The sequence below is a fragment of the Lagopus leucura genome, unplaced genomic scaffold (genome assembly GCF_019238085.1).
Source record: "Lagopus leucura isolate 7727_CA_CO unplaced genomic scaffold, USGS_WTPT01 Super-Scaffold_73, whole genome shotgun sequence".
NCBI lineage: Eukaryota > Metazoa > Chordata > Aves > Galliformes > Phasianidae > Lagopus > Lagopus leucura.
This window is the reverse complement of record NW_024962252.1, coordinates 31255510-31279933: the sequence shown is the minus strand read 5'-3', so window position 1 is coordinate 31279933 and position 24424 is coordinate 31255510. Positions and strand designations below refer to the sequence as shown.

Here is a 24424-nt window from a genome sequence, read left to right as displayed (position 1 = left end):
TCTTAAAAGAATTAAATGTGTTAAGAGGCTGGGGCTGGTTTTGAACTTCACTGAATGAGTGTTTTGGAGAGGCATTGTTGTGTTTAGGAAAGAGTGAGAATAAGGTGCATGTTGTCTAGGTAAAAACCGGTGGTGCAGAGGGATGTTTCAAGATTTTTTTTAAAACTGGAATACATCATGAAGCAAAAGCCACAGAAGTAATTAGCTTGGAGGAGAGGAGAAAGCTTATTAAGCACGTTTTCTATCTTGGGGAGTGTCATATCATAGAATACGGATATTACCACAAGTATTAGAACAATGCAATCAACAATGCCTTGAAATTAATGTTTCTGGACTTCACAAGCAATTTCAATTATATTATGCTAATATGTTAGATTGGGAAAACAAGAGTTATATAAGGCTTTTAGATAACATTAGGGTGGTGAGCTGGTAAATGAATTAAGGGAATTCTCCTGTAGTGGGGAAGAAAAACAACTGAGAAACAGTTAAAGGAGGAGAACTGGGAGATATACTCAAGCTGAAGCAATCAGCTATTGGAAGAACAATAAAAAAATAAGGACAAAGACATCACCAATAAAGAGCTCTTTGGGGTGGGGGCTGAAAGGCAGATGGTAAAGGAATCAATCACTTTAGAGAAGCTTTATCTAAAAGCATCTTTAAAAGTCTCTGAGGCTGGTACTACCATGCATTTCAAATAGCGTGTAGAAGTCTGGTCACTCAGATTCTGAAGGGTAAATTGCTTCTGACAACTGAAAATATCAGGGCATGGCAAAACTGTGATGGGAAAAGCAAAAGAAAAAGCAAACTAAAAATGTATGCAACAATATGAAAGCACATAATGAAGCTAAAGGGAGAGAGAAAGGAAAGGAAGCTTAAGGGAGAGAGAAAACAGTTTCTTCCCTTTTAAGCTGAAGAACAGGACTCTCAGGTCACAAGATGATGTGGGCTTCAGTGAGTAGGAATACATTACCTATCGAAGCAATATGATTCTAAGCAGCAAAACTGCTTCCTAAGTAATTTTAAGCTAAAGTATGAAAAAAGTATGATCAGGGTTATTGAGAATGGCTACTTCTGAGATTTCTGTTCCACAACATGTTCTTTCTTGTCCTGTATTAAGTCCTAGCTATCAAGTTGACTGTGATGTAGAAAAAAGACTGGAAGTTACAAGGTAGAAAAATAATGGGTCTAGCAGATCCCTTGTAAAAGTGCAATGGCTGGAGGTGAGCTAGCACAGGTACGGGTGGATGGTTACATTGATGTACAGCCATGATGTGCAATGGCTGAGCTAGTTCATTCTGCTTGTGACCGTACTGTGCTGTGCAGACACTCTGAGTACCTGAAGTGGGCTATGCCATTCATAAACTGTGCCTCCTTTCCTTAGTGTAGGGGGTTGAAAACATGCTTTTTTACATGACATACCAATTTGTCTGGAAATTAAAGGCCCAAATTTAGCGAACATTTGTGCAGATTATTTTCTTAATTAAGGAAGGAGTATTATAGCCTTTTAGGTCAATAGTTAGCATGATTGAGGAAAAACAGCTTTTAAAATGCTGAAAATCAGATCTATTTTGTTAACTCTTTGGTCTCTTTGGTTGAATGGAAGAAGTGAGAATTATTATCTTTGTAGTGCACATTCCTGCATATTTTTTCTGATAAGAAAGGGATTGTGAGCTCTGTTTTCATTTGTAAATATGAATTTGAGCCTTATAAAAAAAGGTAAAAGAACTCTATCTTGCTCTACAATATATGTATCTCACAATGAAAAGCATTCATCTCAAATACAAACTAAAATGTAATGCATCAGAGACATGTAAAATCACTAACAAGATAAAGGTTTTGGTTCTGTAATTTTTTATTTTTTTGTGAGAGATTTTGATAATATTAAGTTCCACTGCTTTCAGAGCTAGTGAGAAAAAGGATACCTTTTAATATTGAACAAATGGAAGATGAAAGAATTTTTCAGACATCCAGCATGAAAGACAGAAAAAAAAGACGGAGACAAAGGAAGCTGCATTTTTGAACATGCTCTCTTGTTGACCCAGATATTGTATGGCTGATGAGTGGTCTTCAGGCACAGTCCAGCTTATAGGCAGCGTTGTCTTGTTCTCAGAACTGCTGGGAAATACATCTATGCTTTTTTATTGCTGGGCAGGTTGTCCAGGGTGCTGGAGAGCTCTGAGAGTCAGTATGGTGTAATAGAATGGCAGCTTTTCCAGTAAGCTGGGGAGTTCTGTGGTCCTGGTAGTTCCAGGACACGCTTAACTGATAATAATGCAGGACATGAGCTGTGCAGGTGGACATTGCTGCAGTAAATTTTATGGCATGTCCAACTGCTGCTTATGTTTGTTTTTCTGTTAATCACGAAATCTTGGATAACAGCTTACTACATGGTTATCCTGTGATATTGGTCTGTTTTGAGCTCAAGGCTGAGTTTAGTACAGTACAACCATATGGCAGCTTGGAGCAATACTGGAATAAAAGGTTTCCAAGGTAAAACTGCAATTCTGGATGAGACTGATACATGCAATTGATTGCATTACAATGTATTTGCTTGACAAACAGAACCAATTAAAAAGCACCTGATAGTCCATGTACCTTACATTTAATATCTGTGCTTACCAGTGAATTAAATCTAGTTAAATGACATTGAGAGGGAGGAGGTGTTGGAGTATAGGGCTCACTAGCTCAAGAGCACAGGGTCTTGAATCTTTCTATCTGGGTATATTTCTTCTGTCAAAATAAACAGAATGTGAAAATGTAAATTCAGTTTAGAAGGAGAGGATATGATATGGGTGAGGATGCCAAACTGACATAAGGAGGAGAAGATGTCAGCAAATGCCAGAAACTGTGATGCTGCTGAAAAACAAGACTGAGTTCAAAGTGAACTCTGTAACTTGAAGGAATGAGCCTCAAATATGACAATGATCTATTAAATGATTGCTTCTACTGCAGGAATAACGTAATTATGATATATCAGGGAGGCTGTGAATATCTAGAAATAATTTTGACTTGTTTTCAACAACTCTTCCATTTTGATTAACCATATCCCACTGTGTGTGTGCTCTTCACACATAACAGAATTTAGATGACAGTGGCCAAGTGAAGACTGAAAATGCAGTTGATGACATTTTCCTCATTCAAGAATCCTCTCATTGAAAAATAGCCTCTACTGGGAAAGAACATTGAAATTAACATGAAGTTTCTCAAATTTATCTTAATATTATTTTAACTATTACTGAAATATTGACGTTATTTTAAGTTTTTGATAAGGGCAAAATTTTGGGAATAATATTGATCTTTCATAAATCTGTCAGCTGGAACATCAACAAGAACTATTTTTTTACTGAAAAAATTAGACCTAATTTTTGGCTTTCAACACAAGCAACTCTGTATTCTTTCTGTTTTCTGATTCATTGTACATCAGAATAAATTGCAATTAAAATTATTAAACTGCAAGTTAATGTTCTTTTTAGTGTGATCTTAGGACTGAAGAGAAAGACAGACTAGGTGCACTGAGCTGCTTCTCAGACTACTTTTTTTAACTTGTGACTCCTTCTCATGTAGTGGGAACTTATTCATTGCACCTCTACACACCTACATGCAGCCATCTGCTCTGAGATATCTTAAGCTACAGCCAGGTATTCTGCCTAAAGGCTTGTTGTTCTATCTAAAGATTTTATTGGAATTAAAATATGTATTGACACAATATTACATCTGAAAAGAAGCTGCAATCTAATGAGTGTGAGAATTGACATGGGGTATTTTACAACATGCAGTCAGAATGCAACCAGCTGATGGACCCATAAGTGCTGTAACTATTTGTCTTTTCCTTCTGTATCAGCCTTGCTGGGAAGTGCTAGCCTGTTCTTAGACTCACACTAGCTTCATCTTCAGTTCAGTGCATTGTTTAGTGCCAAAGTATGAGCCTGTGTAAAGCTAGCACGGGGTTATTGCTTGTATCACTGCATGCGAAAGTGATGCCCACAGCCTTATGGTCACAGATATGGATTCGACTTCTGAACAACCCCTACTGTATCTCCTGTGCATGGCTGTTTCTTTTAGCTTTCATTTCAGTGCTGTGCTTCCAGAAGCCGATCATTAAGTCAGCTGCCTCTGACATTCAGGGATAGAGATCTGGCTTCCTAAATACACAATACTTTATGTCCAATAAGGCAGTGTATCCAGGGAGTTTGTAAGTTAAAGGGAAATATAGTTCTGTTTTAAAAATAGAAAGCTGTATTTGCTGTCCTAGCCTGACTTTCTGCTGTGGCGTTTGAATGCAAGAAAGGGAAATTAGGGGGAGAGAATAAATGAAATATGGTGGAGGCTTGTTTCCTATGTACTGTTAAAAACTGGTTTATCCCTGCACTTGTCATGGGCAAGTTCAAGATAACGATAAGTTTGATATGAGCAAATTACATAAGTGAAAGAATTTTTTAAAGAATGTATCCAGATTAGCAAATCCACTTGCTTAGGTGGAAAGCAAGTTACCTCTCTAATGGGAGGGAGAAGGATTTTCTAAGACCTTAACTACAAGCTGCTCTGTAGCCTAACATAATATTCTGATTTGCTTTGTGATCAGTGGGACCAAATGCTCTGTTTTACTGGGAAAACCTTATTAATTATGATATTTATTTCAGTGGTAGCTATTTAGAAAAAAACTTTTTTTTTTTTTTTTCATACATACTTGAAAATAAAACTGACACCATGGTGTTAACCACTTGCTATTGTAGAGATACAGTTAAGCTCTGCAAATATAGGATATTTTTACAGTGAAGCAATGAAATATGAACACATTAATGATTACTGATCATACTCTAAGAAATTCTAAAGATAATTTGTTTTGTAAGATTAAATAGACATAATAAAGCCCATATTCAAGTAGAAAACATCTACTTTCAGGAAAATCAAAGGATTGCTCTAATAGTGTGCTTAACTATGTTACAATAGCAAGGCAAAATAACCTCAGTTGTAGCACCATACTGATTCAGCGTTGTTGCTTGCTGTACTGAGCAAAATCATGCAGTAGTCCATATGAATTCAGTCTGACTCTGTGCACTTGCAAGGATTTCTAGTGTAACAACTTAAAAAAAGCAAAATTCTGTTTGTGAAACAGAAGCAATAAGAATGACAAGCAACAATCTGTAGATCCAGCCCTTGATGAGATCTACAACAAGGAAAAGGAATGGTATCAGACCTACAAAATAATGATCAAAGACTGTAGTACACTTAGAAGATTTTCTTTTATTTTAAATATACTGAATACAGTAATTTATTAGGCTTATTTCGAGCACTATTATTTACATAATTCAGTGTTTATGCTTTGGGGAGAATTCCAGTGCTCAATAGATAAGAGTCAGTGAGCTGCTTGTTTACCATGTCAGAGTTCAGAGAGATTAATTTCACATAAATGATGGATGTCCTTGAAGTGGTTACAGTTACCTGAAGCTTCATACAGTAGGTGTCTCCTGACTGCTGTTAAACTGTGTTTAAGATTCTGAGCATAGTTATAGGTAATCAGAAGAAAGCTTAACAACAACATCAAATTAAAAATATACTGAAAAGCATCAGTGGTTAAACCTCTACATTTTTCAGATGCACCTCAGGGTGATGAGATTATTCAAAGGGAACAAAGAAATAGTTTGGTAGAATCTCTGTTATAAATGTCATGGGCCAAAATATACAATCACTAATAAATAAAAAATACAGTTTTTTACAAGATTTCCTTTAACATGGCATCTTAAAATGTGCCTGAAGGTAAGAATGGTTTTCATAATTTTATTAAAATCCAGTTTTCCATGGTTATCATTTCTTACACATGAATTTATGCATTATATATAGTATATAAAACACATAAAATATTAAGTTTTCTGTACAAGGAACATCATTAGTTGAAAACATGAAGAAAGGATTCATATCACATTCCATACAATGCTACATGTGTACTCTCCAATATACAAGAAAGGGACTTGATCTTGTCTTGATCTTACACTAAACGTGGTCCCATGTTTCTACATACAGAACTTACTGTCTTTCTTGAGACACAGTCCTGAGTACAACAGTCAATGATCCAGTGTTAAGATGACTGAATCCCAAAGTAGATTTGAATCAGGACAGGCAGCTTGAACGGTTTTCTCCCAATTCTTATCCATATATTTTGGTGTTCAAGTTCATGCCATATTATCAAAGTGTTCGACTGTGGCACCCTGTACCATTTCGCCAGTGTACAGAAAGACAGAATGGAAATACAGCTCATAACTCTCAGGCATTTATCTCAGTGAACGTAACATTATCAACATTATTGCGACCATTGTTTATTGACAGTGTGCTTGCTTGCTTCAATAAAACATTTTAGATTTCAGCAGCATTACAATTTGGCAAATAATAAGTTTCTGAATTAACCTTGTTACGGTTTTGAACCTCTGGCACATTTTAGACACCTGCTCACCTATTTAAATAATATTTTAAAGCAAAATTAATGTTTGATAAAAATAACAGTTGTTTTGTAAATGTGGAAAAATATTCTACAAAAAATAAGTATAAAAGTGATACCAGATTTATGAATATGTATCATATATAAACAAGTCCAGATGACCAATCTGTGTATTAGAAATGACCCTTGGTAGGCTGTGTCACAACAGTACATCACGTTTTTCACAGTTTACAATAATACAGTTGGATTCACTATGTGATGACACCTTATATAAGAAAAATAGTATTTTACAAACTATACATTTGGCATCTATTTTTAGATTTTTTTTTTCTCTGTTTCTTTTTCAGTTCCTTTTTTCTTTTTTTCTTTTTTCTTTTCTTACAAAATAGTGCAAAATTACAGTGCGGTAGTAGAAGATTTGCAAATCCTAATAAAAAGTCATTATATTTAACTGCTTTTTTCATTCAGTGGAAACGGTTGGCACATTAGGATTTTGTGTAGATGGAAAATCTTCTCACTTTATTGTCTTCAATTTCTTCTTTGTATCTTTAAAACATTAACTTGCAGCAAGGAAGTTAACTTTCCATACTTTTAACTCTTGTCTAACATATGCATTACAAAAGAAAATAGAAAAGGAAAATTTAGAGTTTAGGGTTAAATTATTTGCTGAACAGCATTTATGAGACTGGCTTTTTATACCACACTATAAACAAAAGAATTGATTGGAGTATTTTTATCTGGTGACTACTGGAGTGGTTAGTTACATATAGCAAATTTATCCCAATTTCATATATGTGAGCATTGATTTATGGTATATCTTTCAAATTTTACAATCATGCATGTCCCTATATATCAATCCAAACTGGTATCAAGTCAAGGGGATAAGATTTCTTCAAAGCCTATTTTCCATTGGAGTTATTCATATAAAGACTAAGCAACAATTGCTTTTTCTGCCAATTTGCAATGATTAGATTATTTTCTTATTAAGTATTTACTTAGGAATGTTAATGAAGAGTTCTTCCAGGTATGAATACTTCATTTGTCCAGACAGGCACAGTGCTTCAAAAAAAGCCAATGTTCTTGAGGACAGCAGAGACTTCTGTGCAATCATAAGCAGGCATGGTGCTGGCTGCAGGACTAAGAGCATCCTGGGCCATCCTGTCTGCATGCTGAGAAATGCACAAAGATGTCAAATGAGTATCATTTTAGTTCTTTGGCTCCTTGACTGAAAGTAGGAATGAGAAACCCTACTAAGATAACAGTATCATCTGCTAGAGTTTTCCAAATAACTACCTGCATCAACCTACTCATAATTTAGGCTATTAACCTGGAGGTGAAAGACTGTTTGCTGCACGACCAAATCTCTGAACTATTCACTGCACAGAAACTCTTGGTTTCAGTTAATTGCATGGAGAATATAATGACATAAAAGATTCTCAATTAATTACCTTTCTGATAGAGTAATTAATGGACTTTTTCCAGTATTGAAACCACAGGATGATGTCTCTAGACTTCATTATTTCTTATGAGTTTATGGTTTTATTATCTGTATCACTTACAGTATTTGTGGCATGACTTAAAATTACTATTGCATGTTTTATTACATCAACTTATTGGCACTTCTGTAATATTAATGAACATATCTAACCAGTATGATTGTTGCTCTGAAGGTAGTCTACAGCACTAGAAGTAATTATTCAAATATTAAAAGGGAACCATTCATGAATAAGAAGTTTTTATTCCAGCCATTCCACTCTACACTCAATCCTGTATTACCATATGGGAATCTTCCAAACCAGCTGCTAATTCCAGAGGGAGGTTTCCTTAAGCAAGGAGTGAAAGTTAAAGCTGAAACATCTATTCTGTATGAATTACACCAATTGAAGTCTAACACTTACAAATTGTGTATGTTAGGAAAAAAAAACCACAAAAAAAACCTGAAACCACAATGGAATTGTTAGCCAGTATTAATTAGAAAGCCCATCAACTGTCAGATAATCACCTAGATTCTCTTTTTTGTAGCATACTGGTTTTCACTAAGGAAGCACCTGAATATTTGACTAACTGACTTTGACTAACTGAAAATTAACTGTTTGATTTAAATAGATCAGAATCTTCCCTCTCAGCCTCCACAGACACACTGATGCCCTCTGTCTCTCCTAAACAGTGGACACCTTGTTACCAGTTTGTACACATGGCTGTTCACTCACAGAGTCCCATCTAGTCCGAACAAAATGTTTTCCTCCAAGAGGAAAATCGTGTATGGCTTATACTGATCCTTTTAGGACACTCAGTCTGAGTTAACTGGATGCTGACATGATCAGATTTTTTGCTTTCTTCCTAGGGCAATTGTCTAAATGCCATCTCATCTCCTCTCAGCTCTGTTTCTCACACCCAAGTGCACTCACAGCAGAAGGAGGGGTGCTCTGCTGAGTAGATGGCATGAGGCAGTGGTGGCACATGCTGTGTTCTGAATCAGAAGAGTGGGGACAAAGTTGAATGAATTAACACTAAGCCAAAATTAGTCCAAAGAGTATTCAGCTTGGAGTAGCAAGACTAATCATGGGGTAGACACATGGATTCAATAAGGAGCATAGAAGTTGGCCTCTGCTATACACTGTGATTTTTTGCACAACTCCCAAAGCCAGTAACAATATAATGTTAAAAGCTCCGGTGCATTAAGCCAGTTAAGATGCTCTTAAATTTAAGCATGTGCTCAAGTCTCCAGTCCATATGCATGTGCTTAAAGTCCTTCCTGAACTAGGTCAAAAAAAGCATTGTCGCATAAAAAAAGGATTCATTTCAAAATTGAAAAAAATAAAAAAAATAAAAAAAAAAAGATGAAAAGATGATAAGAATGAAATTCTTCATGTTGGACTAGAAATATGACTAGCTTACTGACAGACTTCATCTTTCCACCCCAAATGTTATCTTTTATATAATATGAGACAGAATAAAATACCAACAGGAGTGACATTCTTGAATAATCAGCAACAGTTATTGGTTATTTAACTGATGCTTGTCTGATTAGAAATGGGAGAAAATTATATGGCATGTTTTCTATATTCAGGTTGAGAAACAAACACGAGTAGCTAGAACCAGTAACTGGATGTTTTTCATGCTCAGCAGTGCTCACAGGCAGCATTCAGTCTGTATGAAGTTTGCAACTCTGTATTTTGCTGCTCTCTTTGTCCATCTTTCATTTTATTTGATATGTTTCCTAAAAGACAAATATGTTGATGGTTATTTCTTGGTCAATCTGTGGGCAAACTTGGATATCAAAAGGCATTCAAAGAAATTCACAACCAGGATTTTCTAAGGAAGGAAGATCTCCTGTTGAGCAGGAGCTTCTATGGTCGAATGACGGTAAAATTAAAACAAATGTCTACTTTAGGAAGATCTGCTGCCAGTTCATCTGATGCCTGTTCACATTCAGTGGGATAGGAATGTATTTGCTATTAGTATTTTTTCTGTTTTATGTCTTATTTTCCACACTGACAAGGACAGTAATGTTCATAGCTCATTGTATGACAGAGCACCTAAAAACATCCAAAAGAAAGCATTATAAAATACTCTCTGTCTTTAAAGAAGTAACTTGTGACAAGTAAACAAGTAATTGTGCCACTGGATTACTGTGGGCTGGCAAATAAACACACTAACTGAAGTAAAATTGTTGAGAAAACACTAAGAATTGGTTCAATTTCTCATCTTTCATTTCTCCTTAGTTGTATAATTACCTTCTTTTGCCAGCAGTATCAAGGCATAAATAATACCTTCTTTTCATAGAACAGACAGAATCTTTAAGGTCATCATCTAGTTCCAACCCTCTGCTATAGACAGAGACACCTCCCTCTAGATCAGGTTGCTCACAGCTCCATCCAGCCTGGCCTTGAATGCTTCCAGGAAAGGGACATTCACAGCCTCACTGGGCAACCTGTTCCAGTGCCTCACCGTCCTCACAGTAAAGAATTTCTTCCTAATATCTAGCCTAAATCTACGTTCTTCCAGTTTAGAGCCATTTCCCCTCATCCTGTTGCTACATGTCCTTTTAAAAAAATCCCTCCCCAGCTTTCCTGCAGGCCCTCTTCAGGTACTGGAAGGCCACTGTAAGATCTCCTTGGAGCATCTCTTCTCAAGGCTGAAGAACCCCAGCTCTCTTACCCTGTCCCTTTAGGGGAGGTGCTTTAGACTTCTGATCATCATCTTTGTGGCCCTCTTCTGGACCTGCTCCAACAGCTCAGTGTCCTTATTGTACTGGGGGCACCAGAACTGGACGCGGTACTCCATGTGGACTATTTTAACTAATTCAATATAATTTTCCCTTCCCTAATCACATGTTTTTCCCCATTCTACTTCATAGTGACTTACAATTTGAACATATAATGCTAATTATTCAGGTAGGATTACTCACTGAAGAAGCACAGAATAAGACCAATGTCTAATGTTATAGAGACTGGAATAAATCTTCCATGAACTAGGAACTTAGGAATACGTATCTAGGCAGACTGTCTTTCTGCATGCATGAAGTCTGTATGATTTACATTCATCGCCTCACACCATTTACCACCTAGGCTGTACATGATGCTACAACTTCTCTCAGTGTGTCTTATTGCATTCAGGACTGCTTAAATCTTGGTGATACCTGTAGATCCCCCTAAAATCTTCATAAAATGGCTGGATCGTTTACATACAGTCAACATGCTTCAGGAATGTCACTGTAGTATTAGAGCCTTGTCTATAGCTTAGGATTTAATCATGATTCTTTGTCACTTCAATATAAAATAGATTTCTCTCTTGTCTTATTAATCTTTGAAACAATTTGATCAGTGCATCCTGAAGGCAACATATACAAACTTGAGTGGAGTTTCTATGAAGTACTCTGTTTCCATTTCCAGCAAAAAGCTTTCACGTACCCTAGAACTCAGCTCAAGAATTGCCAGACTGAATGGATCCAGTGCTCGCAAAGGTCAACATTATTTACAATATTAACACTTTGCATATATTTCAAAACTTTCCAGTGTATACATCTGCCCTGGTTTCAGCAGGGATAATTTTCTTTCTAACAGTACAGTGCTGTGGTTTGGATCTAAGATGAGAATAATGTCTTAGTTGTAGCTGAGCATTTCTTGCACTGAATCAAAGACATTTCAACTTCTCATGCTTCTGGTTGCTATATGCCATATTAGTGGTGTTACAATAAAAATCACCCAAACTAATGAAGAATGAATTCTGATGATTCTGAAGTTCTGATTCTTTAGTTGATGATGAGTAGTTCTTATAATAAGTCAAGCACTCTTCAACTGCTTGTGGTGTCCTGAGAGCAAGTAGGCAGGTGTCACAAGAAGCTGGGATGGGACAGAATCAGAACAGCTTATCCAAACTGTACAAAGGAGTATTCCATACCGTATGACACTGTGATGAACAATAAAACTGGAGGAGTTGGCTGAGAGTGGCACTGGGCTTAGGGACTGCTTGGGTGTTGGTTGGCAAATGGTGAGCAATCACTTTGTGCATCACTTGTTTTGTATATTCTTTTATTGTTTTTATTTTATCTTCCTTTTCTGTCATGTTAAACTGTATGTATCTCAACCCATGAGTTTCAGCTTTTATTCTGATTGTCTCTCCCATCTCACTTAGAGGGGAATGAGGGAACAACTGTGTGGTGGTTATCTGTCTGCTAGGTTAAACCACAATACCAATAGATTTTCATAGTAACAAGTAACATTTTTAGTCATTTCTTTACTGTGTTCAATATTTAATTAAGTAAGAGCTGAGATGCTGGATCTTCAAGCTAAGGAATCGGTCTCATCTGAATAAGGCCTTGTAACACCCAGTACAACTCCTGCTGTCTGGTGTGAGGAATGAAGTAAGGGACTGTGGATGTTCACAAAAGGGTGAATATACTTCTAGTGAGGTCAGTGCAAAAAAAAAAAAAAAAAAAAATCTGAATTCCATCATCAAGGAGATCAGGTTACCTAGCCACATCAATAGCATTTTCAGCAGCTGAGAACTTCACAATCCTCCTGAAAACTAAAGGTATGAAGAAATAGAAAGGTTTTGTTCGTGTAGCCACTTGCCTTCAAAATGACACGAATGCAATTCACATTACATATATGTAATACACTTTGTTTGCTGAAGACTGTGTTTCCTTCTATTGCATTAATTTGTAATGTAAAATCATCCTGTTTCCTTCTGGAATGCTGGTGAATCTGGAAGGCTCACGTATCTTGTAAATAAGCTTTTAAAGACAGCAATAAACAAAATAAATAAACAGCTTTTGAAGCCATAGGGAGGAACACAAGTTTTTCTGTAACATTTCCAAAGGAGTTTCTCAGTTTATAAGTTTAACTATATTTCCATTACAGCCTTCCATGTTTGTATTCCAGTCTGAGTTAAAAGAAGTGTCTCACAGATCACATTATTTTTTGCTAAATTTTATCATTGCATATCCCTTAATCTCTTCATCAGAGTTGTTGTCTTCAGGTTTAATGTTACATGTTTGATCAATTACGTTGCTTGAATAAAGTCTTCTACATCACATAAGCTGGAGTTTTTCACTAACTTTTATAATCTTTTCATCTTTTGATTTTTTTTTAATAGTTTCTTTTACCATGCTTTACTTTAGTAGCAGAATGCATATTTGTTCACAGTAAATGAAAATGCACCTTCATCCTTCAACATTTTTACACCTCATTTCATTTTACTTATGGATAGTCTTAAAAGTTTAAAGTCAATATTCACCTGTTAACTATTGGAATAATGTACTAGTCTACTATGTGATGTTTACCAGTGAATTCGTAACTTTTAACATTTATTTCAATTACTTTTAAACCCTTTCTCTAGCTTAAAGAAAAGAGTGAACATATCTAGTGTAGTTTTAAACATATAAAAAAACCAGACATATGATTCTGCAGCTGACTGCAACTCATTAGTAAGAGCAATGTGTAATATTTTGGCATGAAAAAAAAACTGATTGGCTTTCAGTTGCTATCAAAATATATCTATATGTCCATGTCATTAAACAAACCTTGTACATATGACAATACATAGCAATCCGGTATTTAAGTATGAGCTGATGAAAAAAAAAAAAGTGATAAGATCAAATAACAGACATTTGAGACAGACATATTTTAAACAATCATGACAATCATCACATTTTTGTATTTGCTGTCAGAGCAATTCAATACATAAGAATTTCCCTTTGAAAGCATCTACTGTTCTTGAGATTGCTTTTGTTTATACCTGTCACATAAAATAGTTTCAAAAACCAAAACTCATTAGCTTAATGAGTTGAATGGTTGAATACTTCAGCATGATAACTTCTTTACTGATTTTCAGCATATATCTTTCAGAAAAGAAACTTGCCACTCAGCAAGTCAGCCATCTACCGATAAAGTTCAACAGACCTTTATAGAAGTGGAGAGAAACACCACAATTATAAAAAGGATTATGAGAGACATTTCTAGAATTTCACAACAAGCTATTTCTAAACAATCACTATTACCAGCTGAATTCAGTGCATGAGGCTGATTCAGTCAAATACCTAAATTAAAATCTGTTTACTTCTGTATCAGTATAATACCAATTACAGCCCTGGTTCACATAAACTGTACTTGAGACACAAGAATGCTCTACATTTAAATTCACTGAAAAGTTGGATGAATCGGGGATTTGGTCACTAAGATTGTTTATTTTCTCAATATCTTGCTTCTCTATTCTTCAGAAGGTAAGAACTGACGTATTGCTAAAGTAACTCTAGAAGTTGTTTATTGGGAAACCATTTTTTTTTTTAAACAAAGACTGTCTGCTACTGTGATTCTTTTTTAACAACCGTATTTCTAGATTCTGCACCCTTAAAAAGGGGTGCAGTTTATCACACTGAAATAATTATAGATACTGTTTCTGTTTTTCTTTTTTTTTTTTTTTTTTTTTTTTTTAATTTAATACACATATTTCAGAACACTAGAGCAAATTTTCCTTTTAAAATTCTCTATGGCATTTAAGAGTTGTGTTCTCATTTTGCAAATAGATTAAACAGCAAATAAAATGTTAAAAAAGAAAAAGAAAAAAGAAGAAAGAAAAAAGAAAAAAGAAGAAAGAAAAAAGAAAAAAGGAAAAAAGAAAAAAATTGTTTAAAATGTCAATTTATGTGTAAGACTGAGACATACTCCACAGAAAATGTGAAAAATCTTGTTTAAAAGTTATAGTAAACAATCATATGTTCTTCAGTGCACATGATTAGTATGAACATTATAATTTAAAACTGAGTATTGATGACTGCTGCTCATAATTCTTAAAATCTCTTACAAAATATAAATAGGATAGCCAAGAGAGGATGGCTGATAAACCTTGACGTAAGGTTCTGTGAGGTTCATCCTTCTTCTTTCCTTATTCCTTTACTCTCCACTTAGACTAAAGATCCATTAGCTTCTTCAAAAAAGTGCATACATACACACACACACACAAATTAGTTCCAAAACCATTTTTCTAAATTTCCAATCGACTTGTATTCCTGGTGTCTTTTCACATGATCACAAGCAAGACATGCATGCGATTCCCAGAATTTAGGAAGATGCACTGAGAAATCCTTCTTCCAGTTGAAGTAACTAAGGTACATCTTGTTATTTTTGTCAAGCATCAGAAGATATTCTGCCAGATCTCTTGGGGATAGAAAATCTTCCACATGGATAAAAGAGTCTGCTGGAATGTAATTCTCGTAGTTTTCTCTGGAAGGGCCCAGTACGACTGGCACTGATCCAGCCAGAAGAGCATTGTAAAGTTTCTCAGTAATGTAATCTTTGTGGATTGAATTTTCAAATGAAAGATAGAATTTGCAACTGGAGATAGTTGGAATTAAGTTTTTATCGTTGACGTAGTCTCCAAAGGCTTGGCCGTAGGTATGGATTTCAATGTATTTGCTAAGCTCATTGTAATACTTGACTCGAGCATGCTCAGGGTTCCAATTACTTACAACCCAACAAACCAAGTTTTCTTTACTTGGCACTTCATATGTAAAGGAGCCTGTACCGACCATCATGGAGCCATAAGGCACCTGAATATCTGAATCACGCCGGTAAGTCAGGGTTAGGTTAAAGAGGTGTTCAATGCCACTCTTTTGTGGAGTATGAGTTGGAGATTCCAAGTTCATCCAAATCCATTTCTGGAATGGTGGCCTGGCTTGCTGAGGTAAATTAGTCAGATCCCAGTTAATGTCCCTGTGATGAATAAGAACTGCGTGGGACTTGTTATATAATGAGCGGTCAATAGTCAGATGGCACCCGTGGATGTTGAACATCATTTGGCAAGATGTTAGATCGAATGTCTGGCCAAACGGCCAAAGCCAAACCAAAATAATAGTTTCATTAAAATTATCAGTTTTGGAAGAAAAGAAGCTCTTCATTTTCAAAACTGAGCTGGCTGATTCCACAGGAGTAGAGATCCAGCTGCTTGTTGGTTTAATATAAATTAGTATAAATGCCATGAAACAACCAAGAACAATGAAGACGATCAAAAATGGCCGGAAAATTCCTTTAGATGTTGATGTCATAATTTGTTCTGAGGAAAAAGAGAGGAAGACAAAGAGAGAAAATAACATCAGGTTTTTCAAATACATATATATCTATCTCCTCTTAAAGCAATCAGACATAGAATCATAGAATCATAGAATCGCTCAGATTGGAAAAGACCTTAAAGATCATCGAGTCCAACCACAACCTAGCCAAACTACCATAACAACCCAGACATCAGACATCAAAATGGACAAACATCAATATTTCTGATCTGTAACTTCAGAAACTTTTAAGTAAAAAACGGATGCCCTATCCCTGTAAGTGCTCATACTCATGCTGGATAGTGCTTTGAACAATGTGATCTAGTCTAGTGGAAGGTGTCCCTGTTCATAGCAGAGGGCTTGGAAGATGATTTTTAAAGGTTCCAATTGAAATCATTCTATGATTCTCTGAATTTATTATTCTATAAGTGTATGAGTTCTTGTGCAGCATTCATGGAAAAGTTTTAGATAATGCGATATTCATATTTATCTTCTTCACATGAGAAGCTAACATATAAATTGAAAGTAGAGTTTTAAGGTATGTCATGCTTGATATATATCACACATCTTAAGTGTTTTTACGTAGAACTTAGGCCAAGAGTTTCAGACGCACAAAATTATACTTTGATTCTTTCCTTGTGTATAGGTAAAGGCTAATATGCTGCAGTTTTGGTCTGTATACATTTGTGTGCATATAGAGGATATAGCTTTAGAGGAATGAAATAAGTTGGTACTGGAACTTCATTTCTGGGATTAATAAGACTGTTAAAAAACTAGCTTTTGACTGATGAGTATATGGAGATGAACATTCTTACTTTTTCCTTGTGAGTCCTAAAACAGATAGGGAAGGAAAGCAGTAATACAGGTTCTCAGCTCTCCTGTTCTCGTAATCAGCCTTATAAAGAAAAATGAACAATAAAGTATCCTAATCATTTAACTATGTTTTTATGCCACAGTCCTTTGTTAAACTTTAAGAAAAGTACAGATACGCTGCTTCTTTGTGAGGCGCCTTTTCTTTCTCTATAGGGAAAAAAGAGTAGAGTGAGAAGTTCATACAGATTCCTTTGTCCTTTCTCTGATTGTTTCTTCCTGAGAGAACTGATAAATCTCTTTACAACACTTGTCTTCTGTATGGTTCTTGTGAAACCTGGCAGAGTTAGAGATTGCTTATGGCTAACCTCTACTCCTGAATGTAGCCCTAGAACACAAAAGTGTTCTAAAAATAAAACAGTTATACCCATGTGAAAAGTGCTGTGACTTAAAAAGGAAAAAGGAATAGAAGTTAGTTACCAAGAAGAAGTGTACTGTATTTGTTGGTATACTGTAAAAGACTGAATTGTGCATTTCAATTTGTCTGGCTTTCTTTTCCTGCATATTTCTCAGTGCTTTCAAGTTTTGTTATCTTTCCTAGTTAGCTGCACCAAAAATAAATAATTAAATAAATAAATTATATATATATGCATATATGCATATATATATAATTTATATGCATATATGCATATATATATAAAACTTCCACTCCTAAAATATATATATAAAATATATACTCTAAATAAAAAAAAGATTTAAAAAAAAAATCATTGACAGAAAGCAGAATTTCTCTTAAGTCAGTTCATCTCATTTAACGTGTGAGATAAATAATTACATTCAGCACAAAGACACAATAGAATGTGATTCAGAGGTCCATTAATGCAAGTACATGTACTGCTTTGTGAGTGTAAGAGCTGATGTGTGAGTGTAGCAATACAGTGCAACAAAATGCATTTTCACATTCATTATTGAGGAAAAGGACAGAAAGGGGAGTTCTACACTAGCATTATATCTTGAGGAAAAAATAATGTGCCACGCTTTCTTCCTTATTTTGGAAAGTCAGATAGTCTTATTTCTGGTTGTACATATTGTGGTGGGTTAACCTTGGCTGACTGCCACTTGCTCTTGGCCCCCAGGTGCTCTCTCTCTCTCCTCAGCAGGACAGGGCCAGGAGAGGGGGTGGCAGGAATTAAGATGGAAAGACTCATTGAGGTAAGGGCAGGAAGATCACTTACCAATTACTGTCATGGGCAGACTCACTTAGGGGAAAATGAATGTAATTTATTGCCAATTAAAATAGATGTGGATAATAAGAAACAACAAAAATTCAAACACTTGTACCCCTCAGCCCCTTCTCTTAGGCTCATTTTCACTCTTACATTCCCACTTCTGCCTTCCCTCTAAGCAGTGCAGGAGAGCTGGGTAACAGAGGGTTGTGTTCAGTTCATAACAGCTCTTGTGTCACTCCTTCCTCCTCACACTTTCTGCTTATTCCAGCATATGCCATCTCCACTGCTGGGCCCAGCCATGCCCTGCAGTGGGGCTGTGGGAGCTGACTGGAACCAGCTGTATGTGGCATGCAGCAGCCTTGACTTTTCTGCACAGTGGAACTGGGCAGCCACTTGCCATCAACTGGACATACGCACCCAGTACAGTCATTTAAAATATTGGAGTTGAGTATGCCTGTCATCTCAATCCCCTTCTTATGGATAGAGTTTAGCAAGACCTCTATGCTTTTAGCAGAGCCATATTGAAAGGAGAAGAGGGGAAGTACTGTTGTGTCCTCGACTTTTCCATTTAGTCTCATCAGTTCAAGTCCAGTTTGTGGTTCTGCAGATACATCACATAGGCTTTTCTTCAGCTTATGCTGATTTTTGCTGGAAATACATCTACAGAGAAGTTTTTGACCTGACCCATGAGAACAGAAGATTGTTTTCCTGCTTTTCTATGAACAAAATTGGAGCATGTTCTCTAAGGAGTAAGGGATTAGGGTCAAACAGCTCAAAGAGATGAAACTTGAGATAAAAACAAGGGGCTGAACCAATCTTCATAAGGCCATTCTTTCTTTCTCTTCTATTGAAGAGAAATGCGGAATAGGTTTATCTTTTCACTTAAGAGTTGACTTAAGTTCTGTGAGTTGAGTTCAAGAATAGGTTGAGGAAGGTGTCTATTCACAGAAACTGATGATTTTCTGAATACTAAAATTGCTGGGAAATCAGAAAAGTACCTTAATCTTCTGTCTTGTTCTGTAGTCACCCCCCCAATTAAAAGCTCTTTGATGCTCTCTGGCAGGGGTTATTTTAAACTAAACTCATCTCCTAAGTAATGAAAAACCCTGCATAAACACATGACAGTTCCTGCTTTGTAGGAAATAGTCAAATATTATTTATTCTGTTCTCTGCATGAAATTAGGTGTACACTGTGTGGTATTTGTGTCTTTGAATTGTAGTGACAATGTGAGGATAAACTACTTCTGTATCCACAAGGCTGATATTAGCATCTCGCAACATTAAACAAGTTTACTTATTCTGTCTTCTCTAAATGTTTCCTCACGTTGCATTGGTGCCCCCTGTACTCAACTGTCCCGTACTGATCTGAGTTCATGGTTCTTAGTTTTTACCTTTCACCAAAAGAGTAGCTCATGGCCAGGATACTACTGTTAATTTTTCATCTTTTGGGTTCAGAAAACTATTATTATGCAGACTCACACATCCATTAGGAGATACATAGGTGTTGTTGGCATGCTTCACTTTGAAGCTACTTCTAATGGGATGCTGGAAAAGTTTTGCAAAAGTAAGACACATTACAACCTGGAATGAGAAGCTGGCAAGGAAGCAGAAGAGAGAATACTTCTAGCAGTATTATTTGCCTATGCCTAAAAGAGCTGACAAGATTTTGTTGTGACTGCAGCAATGACTTTTGAAATGTAAACATGGAGTAGCAGTCACTTTTCAGAGTGAAGTACTGACCTTTGTCCTCTGTAAAGCAGATGAGGAAAAAACAGACTGCCTTCATGGCTTTTGAGACTCTTTGTCCTAAATAGCAGCACAGTGAAGGCATGTGGAAAACACTTGTTAAAAAATTGCATTTTCTTGAGAAGTAGTTTGTCTGTAATGCTAGGATATATAGGCTGATTCTGTTTAATTTGCCCACTAAAATTTGTGGAAGATATTTTTTTTCACAATGTTCTTCAAAATGCGTCTTTCAATTTAACATTTTCTTCTTCCCTTTTGTGCTCAAGGTAGCTGCTGATCTCTTGCTGTGCTTCTTTCTCTATAAAGGTGACAGACAATATGTGGAGACATTCATTGCAATACATCCAGCCAAGTAACCTTAGCTCACCCTTCCTCTTTTATGGCTTTCTTCACACCACAGAAGCACACACTTCCTTTTTCCAGATCCCCTCCCCCATCAATTTCTGTCATGGCAGCCTCTGAAAAGAAAACTTGTCAAAGAAATGTGTTTACTGAGACTATTGCCAAATGAAAGAATGCAGTATCTTTGATAGTTTCATTATAAACTACATTTCCAAGTGTTGTGGTATAGCCAGAATTTTCTAGGTGCCTTTTTCCTATTTGAAAGCATAGTAGTGAAGACTATTTTCCTCAGCAGAAAATTTAGCAAGGCTTCCTTTTAAGTGCAGACTTTGGCATTCCATCACCAAGCAACTCCATGTAGTAGCAACAAAACCACAGGGATAATGGGCAGGGTACTAGGAGCATTAACCCTGAGTACACCAGGCAAGGCTTACAAAATATTGTATGAATGCATAATGTTTACAAAGAAATAAAATGCAATTTTATAAAACCTATTTCATGGGTCCTTTACAATGATGACTTCTTAATTATTCCAGGAAAGGATAGACATAATGTTTTATTTCCGATTATGCTAACTAAAGCAGAGAGAAGAAAGGTAGCATTTCTGGTCAGTTATGCCAGTGCCGGTTTTCCTGGCATACCTTTACATCACCCTCACTGGTATACCCTCAAAGTTTTGCCAGTAGCCCAAAATATGTGACTACTTGCAGAGGTATAACTGTCATTACTAGTCTAATGCTGAGATATTCCAAAGGATTAGTGGCACAGTCCTATGATTTTTCAATCCAAAACAGCTGACCACTGTGTCCATGAAAAAAACACTGACTGTCAGCACAGGCAGCCACTGCAAATCTCCTAGATGAGCTAAAATGACATTCTGGAGGATTTGGAGGTGTGCAGGAATGAATTATTTCCAAGAGTGCAAAGAGATACTAAGGACAGTATTTTAAAATTAAGCTGGAACAAAGGGACAGTGTTATTTCTGAAATCATGGGCACTGATTAATGAATAAAGATAACTTGTTACTTCTCTTGCCTTACTTAGAATTCTGAAATATTCAGGGCTAATTCTTATCAGCACCCTGTCTCGGGAGAGCTCAAGAATAAATACTTTAAAATCTCAAGGTATCCTCGGAGGATCACTCTGGGGATCAGACTGGGCATCTCTGGCACAGGAGATTTATTGAAAGTGAGAAGCAGAAGGATACTGGGGCAAACAGAGGTGACAGAGGCCCTTCTAGCAGGAGATAGTATCTATGGAGATACTCTGGAAATATTAAAAGGACATTGAATGCAGTGTGAACTGATAAGGATCACACACAGGCAAACATTGTTGGAAATAACACTCCTTTGAAATTGCTGTACCTGTCCTCTGGCATATTGTACCAGTCCCAGCCACTGCATATCTACATTTATGCAAGGAGCAGTGTCCTCTTAGATCACACTTCCAGATAGCTGGAATTTTTCACCTGCAGTATAAAATGAAAACTTAATGCCTTAGGATAGCGTGAGAGTAATTTCTTATCTCCAGGTGCCCCAAGCTTCTTTTGGTTCAGTTCTCTGAGACTGAAGAATGCTTCTTTTTGATGGAATTAACTCTTACTGTTCCCAGTTATACTTCCTTTTTATCAACTGGAATGGTAGATATTTTTCCTTGCTATCTAAACATGGGCTTGCTACCATGCCTTTCCATGCCTGTCCTGCAGATTCTTGAAAACTGCCTAATATGAAAAGACACAGCTGAGCTGCATATAGTTAAACACTTTTAGGCTGATAGTTGAATGAACTGCTAATCTCAGGCTGTGTATTTTTATTCTATTGTCTGCAGCATTCTTTTTCTTCCCCTCTCCACCTACTTTGTTTTCAAGTTATTTGCTCGGTTCCTTAGATTCCAGTTCCGTGTTTGCACTTTGAGAACAATGTAGAATGGTTCTGTACAACACTGGCATTTTTTGTTATGAACAGCTTAAAAAATTATCTCAGAGCTTAATTAAGATGGACTAGTTTAGGGATGGTGCTGAAGCTGCCACTGTAAAATGTAAAGAACCGGTTAGACATGCATCCTTCAGTAATGAGATTTGACTCTGCCCTCAGGTTCTGGGGCTGGGCTAAATGACCTCCCTTGATTCCTTTCAGCTCAGTGATGATACTAAACATAGATGGTTGTAAAATGTACCTAATGAAAACACAACCTGGTAACCTACAACTGCAGAAAATTGCTGCATAAATTGAGTAAAAAAATCTTCCATCTTAAAAATTTTCTTGAAGGCAATGGAAGAACAGTACTTCACATAATGAAAAAGCAAGAGAAACTGAAAAATTCTGTGGACAAGAAAAATTATTCCCTGTCTTCAAAGGTAAAACATAAACATTCCTGTCAGTTTCTGGCTGGGTACTGCTGCTATTTTGCAAATCTCTGAGTCTTTATATCTCATCCCCTTTGGCCGTGGTGAGAAATAGCCAACTCTCAGCTCCACTCTCCAAGTTGCTGTGCAGTGCACAGTGTGCTGCAATGGTTCTGCAGCCTTCAGCCTTCCCCTGATTGTCATCCATCTTCTCCTCCTCCCGGCAGCACTCATGTGCTGTCAATCCCCAGCTGCTGAAGCACCAGTTCAGTGGTTCCTTTCTGCAACCTGATTGCACAGCACAAGGCATCAGCCAGCTGTGCACGGTCTCTTAATAATAGAGAAGAGTGGATATAGCACTGCTGTCCATACTGGCATACTGGAGTGACTTTCCTTCAATCCCCTTCTGCCTCAAAAAAAAAAAAAAAAAAAAAAAAAAAAAAGAATTACATGAAAATCCTATCTGTGGGAAATATTTTTCAGCCAAATACAATATTAGCATCAGAACTCCACACTGTATCACTTTCTACTCATGAACCCTAAGGTCTGACTATGTTGGTTTCATCACTGGCACAACTGGAAAATTTGCTCATGCAAAGCTGTACTACAATTCAGCAGCATCATCAGACTTGATAACATGCAGAGATAGGTCCATATTGACACGTCCACATCAAAGCTAGTTTACAACTTATAATGTTCTCTGAAGGTAGTGGTGGCTTTCTATACTGTGCTGAGCACGGAAAAGAATGTTCTTTGCTTTATCTACCTCTCCAGGAAAGCACCTTGTCTTCCTGAAGATAAAACTCATCCTAGCTATAGAGCACAATCCAGTCTTCTTTCAAAAGCACTGAAAATGCTCTGGATCAAATGAAGCTGTACAAAGAAAAGCAGATCCTGAAGTGCAAAAGGTGGTTTCTTTCCATTTTCTTTTGGGTCAGCAAACTGCTGTTCTCTCTGACTATGTCAGAACTGAGGAAAGAGATGTTCAGTAGCTTTGTGGCTGGCTGGCTTGTAAAAATGCACACAACTGAAATACATAGAACATATCTAAACAGGCTATGCATTTCTGATGGCCACCAGCCTGCCAGGAAGCCCTAGTGAATTCCCAGTAGCTATGAAAATGGTATGAGTTAAACTAGAGATGGGGCACAAAGTAGCAAAAGAAGAATCTTAGGCTTTGCTGTGCGTGTATGCTAAACTCCACATCCTAGCACCACAATTACTTCTAGTTGATTTCCTAGTATATATTTCCCTACTACAATGGAATGAAATATAAATATTTTCGTTGGCAAAGCAGATAAAGCAGAGTCAGTAAAGGGTGGAAGACACATGCTTAAAACAGTGAACACTTATTAGGAGACATTACTTCTGTGGCAAAGAGAGGCTTATGGAGCTCTAAGCAACAACAGTTTGTGTAGATATCATTAGAGGCTGTGTGCAGCACTCACACTGTTAAATCTTGCTGCATAGGCAAGCTTGAATATTTTAATTGGGATTTAATGCTGTTCTTTTTGTAGACACAACTGCATTGATCTGGAGGATTCTGCCATTGGCAGAACTCTTGAGACAGTTCTGAGTCTAGAAAGAAAGCCTGAGAACCCTCTAAAGCATCGCATAAAATCCTCATAATTTGGTCTCTTCTTAACAATTCAGTTCTCTGTCTGCCTAGCACATTTTTCTTCAGAAACTGATCATACCTCTGGGTTTGGGATCTGTACTGATGTCCCTGCTTTTTGTTTTTTTGGGGGGGATGTAAGTCAACGGTCTTGCTTTAATTTACTAAATTGCTATAGATTCTACTTGCCAGACAGACAGAGACTACTCTAAAGAGTAAAGCGAGAAACTGAAGTGCTCACATTCACTGTAAACAGCTCTGTGATTGAAAGGGAGAATGGTATTTACTTGGACAGTCAAAAGGAAAATGGAACAAAGAACTGTTGATTACTAGGCCTTTTTTTCCCCCTCCTTTT

At 36.7% G+C, this 24424-nt stretch overlaps 1 protein-coding gene across 1 annotated transcript; it reads right to left on the bottom strand.

The window, feature by feature from the left end:
• Nucleotides 1-14900: 14900 nt before the first annotated feature.
• Nucleotides 14901-15980, bottom strand: FUT9 (fucosyltransferase 9). The gene has a single exon (XM_042874464.1). The coding sequence runs from the start codon at nt 15978-15980 to the stop codon at nt 14901-14903; it is 1080 nt and encodes a 359-aa protein (XP_042730398.1).
• Between the last annotated feature and the right edge of the window lie 8444 nt (nt 15981-24424).